Source organism: Xyrauchen texanus, chromosome 49 (genome assembly GCF_025860055.1).
Source record: "Xyrauchen texanus isolate HMW12.3.18 chromosome 49, RBS_HiC_50CHRs, whole genome shotgun sequence".
NCBI lineage: Eukaryota > Metazoa > Chordata > Actinopteri > Cypriniformes > Catostomidae > Xyrauchen > Xyrauchen texanus.
Genome location: NC_068324.1, coordinates 4,160,894 through 4,167,270, shown reverse-complemented (window position 1 = coordinate 4,167,270; position 6,377 = coordinate 4,160,894). Strand labels below are relative to the sequence as shown.

General features: G+C 39.0%; 1 protein-coding gene across 1 annotated transcript; it reads right to left on the bottom strand.

The window, feature by feature from the left end:
* Positions 1-925: 925 nt before the first annotated feature.
* On the bottom strand, positions 926-5,970 carry LOC127640224 (overexpressed in colon carcinoma 1 protein). The gene is made up of 5 exons (XM_052122678.1): positions 5,806-5,970; positions 4,655-4,679; positions 1,650-1,685; positions 1,124-1,203; positions 926-990 (listed from the first exon to the last, which is right to left on the bottom strand). Exons 1-5 carry the CDS (start codon positions 5,846-5,848, stop codon positions 926-928), a joined length of 249 nt encoding a protein of 82 aa, XP_051978638.1. The 5' UTR covers positions 5,849-5,970.
* Between the last annotated feature and the right edge of the window lie 407 nt (positions 5,971-6,377).

Sequence of the window (6,377 nt, the reverse complement as noted above, 5' to 3'; positions counted from 1 at the left end):
ACTATAACCTCAAAGTTTTCATACTGTAGCTTTGAAAAACAAAGCAGAATATACAGTCGTGCTCAAGAATATCTCATTTAATTGCTACTAAGTGCCTTAAACAAATCTCCTGGCTATCAATGCCATGAACCTCACAAAGTTTGACCAATCCTGTGACTAGTTCTTCCTTAATACCGAAACATACAGTACTCTACGCAAGTACGGGAACGTAGATGCGTCTTGCTACGCAAGCTCGATTTCACGTGTCGTTGCGTTGTGAAATGCAAGTGCGCGCTGTATTCTCAGCATTGCCACAAGGGGCGCTACAGCGGATTTAATTTTTTCAATCAACAACTGTCATGGCGGAGCAGCAATTTGAGGAGAGTCTTGACAAACAAGTTAGATTATACAAACATATTTTACTATCATCTTTTTAGAAAATACAAAAGCACACTCCTCAACTGTAAACATGTTGACTCCACCACATTCGGTTTCATGGCGCTTAAAAAACTCTTTCGCCCCTTGTGGTCCAAGGTTTGTTACCGCCAGAGCAACGCACGAGTGCACGTGATGCATGTACAATGGGACCCCGCGTTGGCCATGCATTGGTGAAGCGTTGCATCTGCATTTGCGTACATGCGTGAAGTATGTTTGGGCCTATTCATAACACAACGCAAATACCCGTTGCATTCTCAACATTGCCACAGGAGGCACTATAGCGAAATTAGTGTGAACTGTCTGCTTCTAGTCAACGACTGTCATGGTGGCACAACGGTTTGAAGAGAATATTACTGAGCAAGTAAGTTAAAGTCAATATATTGAAAGCAACTTACCTGAACAACAAAACATCCAGTTTAATAGCACAGACTTTTGAAGTTAACTTCAAACCCTTGAGTACTGAGGTTTGCTACCACCACAATAACGCAATAACATACGTTTAGCATGTTCAACTGGATAGTGCTTTGGCTGATGTTTCTAGCCTTGGAAGTGCTTCTTGTAGCAGTCTGGGAACTTGTAAACAACACATTCAAATTGAATCATAATGAATTTGAGAAAGTTCTTGCCATTTTGCCTGCAATATGCATCAGACAGTCAACCATGGTTGGTTTGTGAGCTTAACTATGCATAAAACATTCTCTCTCACCTTTTCGTGTTGATTTTGATTGGCTAGCAGCTACTGTGTTCAGATCAGAAGGAAGCCCCACATACACCCCTCCATAGTTCCTGCAGAACACATAGTTAGATCTTAAACACACTCTAAACGTCAATACTGCCTATTGTCAGTGAAAGAAACAAAAGAAAATACATGATTGAATATTTTAATTCTGGCAGAGGTTTTATGCACCTTTACAAAAAATCCAGAGTTCTGGGACACTAGCTGCAAACTTGCCACAAATGTGTAACTCACTATATTCACTGATCATTTTTACTATGCAAATGAGCTTGTGTTTCACTGCAAATATTTGCCAGAAGTTTGCAGCTCTTCACCGGTAGTGGTGAACCTGCATCAAACCTTTGGCAACAGTAGACAATTTGCAGCAAGTTTACCGCAAAGCTCATTTGCATGTAAAAATGATCAGTGGAGAATTTGCAGCAAGTTTATTTAAATTTGCCTTGACCTCTTGAGTTTTGTAAGGGCATATTGTAACGATTGCAGAAGAATTTCTGACCTTCGTTTCTCATCATCTGGTGATGTTTCTTCTGTCCTGAATCAAGAGAACAAAGATGCAGACCTCAGTCCTGTCAATATTTCTACATGCATTCATTCTGTCTCTCTAACTCATGTGAAGGACATTTTTTGTGTTTAATTCAGCTACTCTTGCTCAAAGAGACAAATGTTCTTATTAATTGCTTAATTCCACATTCAAACATTATTTCTTTCATTCTCTTTTTAAATATATTTATCATTTATTTTCTTCTGAGGCATTTCAGAACATTCCATCAAAGTGTTCATGTTGTTTGTTATTCCTGTTCATGTTGTGCTGACCGTGAGAGCGTAACCGATAGTATCGGTCAACTAGAGTGTTACGACAGTGAGTCAACGTTTGGAGATACAATACAAATGAAGGGGGAGAGCCTTAAACTGACGCCTACATGTTGCACAATTGTCAGTGACTTCTCTTATAAAACAGCAATCTTTTATCATAGTAAACTCCACACATAGTTCATTCCAAAAGGATTGTTTAGTGTCAATTATGTTGAAGATTTGCTGAAAGACAGTCAATTCATTAAATGATGAGCTGTTTCCTCACAAAAGCAGTTTATTCAGCGTGCTGAAGCATCCTCTTCATAGACATCCGTTCAAAAAGAACGGCCTCTTGTCTCCTCGCCAGTATACCAACATAGAATGTTTATGGGAGCGCACGCGTTATGCTATTTTAGGCTTAGCTTGTAGGCTCCCCTATTAGAAGGGTTCTGGACATATTCAGTTGGCCATGTGATCTAAACATGGCGCCACTCGTGAAATTGTGCCCAGCACCATATGTAGAATAAAGCAGCATTTGCTCTTAGGCCACATCCACACTAATCAGTTTTCATTTGAAAACTCGGTTTTCCAGTCATCGTTTTCCAAATGATGCAAGAGCGCTCTGCTTTCGGTGAGGGAAAATGCTGTCCCAGTGTGGATAAGAGGGGTAAACATAGCGAAATCAATGCATTTTAAATGAAAATGTATTAGGTGTCAAAGTGGTCTTTATCGTATACGAGTAAACAGCATGTTAAACATATTTTTTTAAACTAATGTTCTACTGTTACCATTTCTTTATGTTTAAAAGTTCAGCAATTAACACAAATCACTGAGTGCTCCATTAAATGTGTTGAGCGATTTAAGTGATTTCGCTAACTTGCGCTAGAATTAGCCTCTGAATTGACCCTTCGCTAAGCCTGACATTAAAAGCATTTCTGACCAATCCTATTTTAGCAACTTTTGCCATCTACCATATCTCTGACAAGCATGTGCTTTTTTCAACACAAGCCTACTTGGATTAATGTGTGTTTGAGTAGTTTTAAAAGGAAGTTTGTAAAAACGTATTTAAAAAACATTAAAAAAAAAACGTTGTTGCCGCATCACTTGTAAAAGCGACATGAGAGTTCACAACATCATAGTGAGTGTGTTCTGAGACGTTATTAGCAGTTCTGTTCACTTACATTAATGTTATTAGGTGTGTAATACCATCAAATGATCAAAAGTCTCTTTTCAAGTGACTGATATGTTTTGCCTTGATTCTGAATTTTTAAATTTGTATATCTAAAAATGTCATATGCAGTCACTCTTGATTCCAGCCCATGTAAGAATATTCTTAATTCCGTTCATGGGATTTTTGCCAAACACAGCAACGTTCACAGCAATTTCCCAGCTGTTCCTATGAGTTCTGCAAAGCTTGTCAGAGCAGACAATGGTAACTAAAGGGGGTGGAGCTTAGCGAAGGGTCAATTAAACCACCCCCATTGCTTTAACCACACGCCCTATCACCAAAAACTTGCCAGCCTGTTATGATGTTATATATGTGCCACAATTCTGCATGCACAAAATAATATTTTGAGTGCACAAAAAGTTTTTTTTGCACACACAAGATGATATTTTGATCGCACAAAACATTTCTGTACATGCAAGATGATATTTTGATCGCACAAAATGTATTTTGCACGTGCAAGATGATATTTTGAGCACACAAAAAGTTATTTTGCATCCGCTTGGACTCAGTTTTGTAAAGCGATGTATTTTCTTGCAAAGATAAATTCATTTTGAGCAAACGAAAATCAATTCTGCGCTTGAATAAAGTTTATTTGAATGTGAATTTGCTCAGAATTCAGAAATTTTGCTTTCTCCTCCTACCCACTCATTTCAAAATACCTTTTTGCATGCTCAATATAAGTGCAGAATTTGTTTTTTTTATTGTGGCACAAATATAACTCCATAGCTTATTAGATGTCAGCAAACCCATACATTGGAGGCAGAGACCGCTTCTGATTGGTTAAAAAGTGTGGGCCACTCCCACACTCACTTTTTGCTGTTTACAGAGCCTAATGCCTTTACAGAGACAGATGTGATTTCTCAGAACAACTATTTGAGTGATATTTATCAGGTAGTAGAGACAATTTGAGTGTAGTATTTGTTAAATCACTTTACGCACATCTAATGTCCTTTTATGACAAAATGAACGAATCACTGAGCCTATTCGGCTTTATAACAGACTTGTGCTGTCTTAACTCACTCATGCGTTTTCCCACCGAGTGGTCATTTGCCGTCTGGTGTCTTCGTCAGTAAACTAAATTGTTTGGTTGTTGGGGAGATGGTGGTTTAATTATTTTTAATTGTTTAGCGTTTGTTTTGGCCCTCAGGGGCCAATGTGCAACACAAAAGCAGCTGAATGTTGAGCTGGAACAATCCGATTGATCCTCCCTCAGGATTGTGCCATAGTGAAATACGTCTGGCATACCACAGTGTGTGTGTGTGTGTGTGTGTGCGTTATTTTGCATATTTCACTGCTGTGTTGCGCTGTACTGTACTTTATACCCCAGTTGAGCTAATCAATTCCACTCTGGGCTCTGTATTGAGTTATTAATTCCTCTCGGGTCAATGGTGGAGGTCAGAGGTCATGAGATTCATCCTGTGGCTCGGATTCATGAATATGAATTTGGTACGTTTGGATTTGTAATAAATGAAATATCTTACACATCGTTGGCAGCCTCCTCTGGGCCTGAAATAGGCAAAAGAGAAAATTATTTAATTTATTTTCAATCTTAATTGAAAAAAGTTCCAGTGATTTGATTTTTAAATCTTCTAAAGAAATTGTGAGTGCTGCTTGCTCATGCAAAACCGGACACCACAATGATTGGGTGTTGTGGATGGTTGCCAGGGTGTTGCCATGCAGATGCTAGGGTGCTTTGGGTGGTTGCTAGGGTGTTCTGGGTGGTTGCTATGGGGTTGCTTACTGGCCCAAGTCATAAAAGTTCTGGTCACTAGGCTTGCGTCATTCCTGCAATGTAAGTCCACCAAGTGAAAATCTTAAGTCCAGTTTCTCAGAAAAATAATAGCATATTAAATACTATTTCGGTTCGAATTCAGTCGTATTCTGATCTCATTACCTCATCTTCTTCACATACTTCCCTGACATCTATTTCACTATCAACAAAATTACCTTGTTCATGTTTATGAAATCAGCAACACCTATTTTATAGACGTAATCTATAAAGTAATAGTGTTCTAAGGCGCACTGAAGTTGTCTAAATGTGTCAGGACAATATACTTTTGATGATTTTTATGTAATAGTGATTATAATTCCTACAGACTAACACTAACCTTAAAAGAAAACTTTTTTAATTTGAAAAACAGTATTTGCTTAATTTCTGAATCAATTTGCCAATTGAGATTTGGTCAGATTTGTCTCACTTTTATGTGTATGCACACACATACTGACTTCATTAGATGTATAATGCATAGATCTGACCTGAATACACATTAGACATAAGGAACAAATCTCCATGAATGTTCCAGAAAAGCAGAATTATTAAACATCCCTCTGTGTACCTACAATCCTCTCTTGTACCCAAAAATCTTTCACCTCTGAGTGTAACTAACGCTACATTCCTCTACACATCTGGTTGCCACTGTGCTTCGGACTTTCCTCTGCTCAATGGAAGATATCAGGGTCTTTCTCTCTCCATGCTTTACAAATCAGATGTTTACACACAAACAAGATGCCAAATCAAACCACAGAGACACAGACAGCACACGCATACATGCGAGAACCGCAAATTGACATGTCCATTGATAAAAAGCAGTGTGGAGCTTCGACTCACAAACATAAACACACACACACTTACCTCCTGCTGTTGTGCTGGTGGCTGAGGAGTTTCCACAACCCATTTTTGCATGAACGCTTTAAAAGGAAAAACACAGAGAATGGAGTGTTTGAGACCGAGAAGTGTGAATTAATGTAGGACAGCTTTGATGTGATGCATGGGTCCCTCGAACGCTGTCCAATAGAGCCTGGACCATTCTGCAGAAAGAGAGAGAGAGAGAGCGAGAGAGAGAGAGAGATGCTCGACCCCCAAATGATTCGCTCCTCTCCTCCACCCTGACAGGGTTGCCGTGGAAACAGGAGGGGCGGGCTTGACTGTGACCAGCCTCCAGTCTTACAGGCTGAAATAACTGAGCTTGCAGGAACCCCCAACAAGCACATTAAGCATGTGCAAACAGGGTCCAGAATTACAGGAATAGTTCACCAGAAACTTTCAATTCTGTCTTCATTTACTCAAAATAATGTTCCAAACCCCTATGCTGTTATTTGGTGCCTTCATCTTGCCACGGAATAAAAAAAAATAAGAAACGTAATTCAGACTTTATTAAAGAGAAATAAAGTTGCAATTGCGAGATGTAAATTCAAAATTGCGAG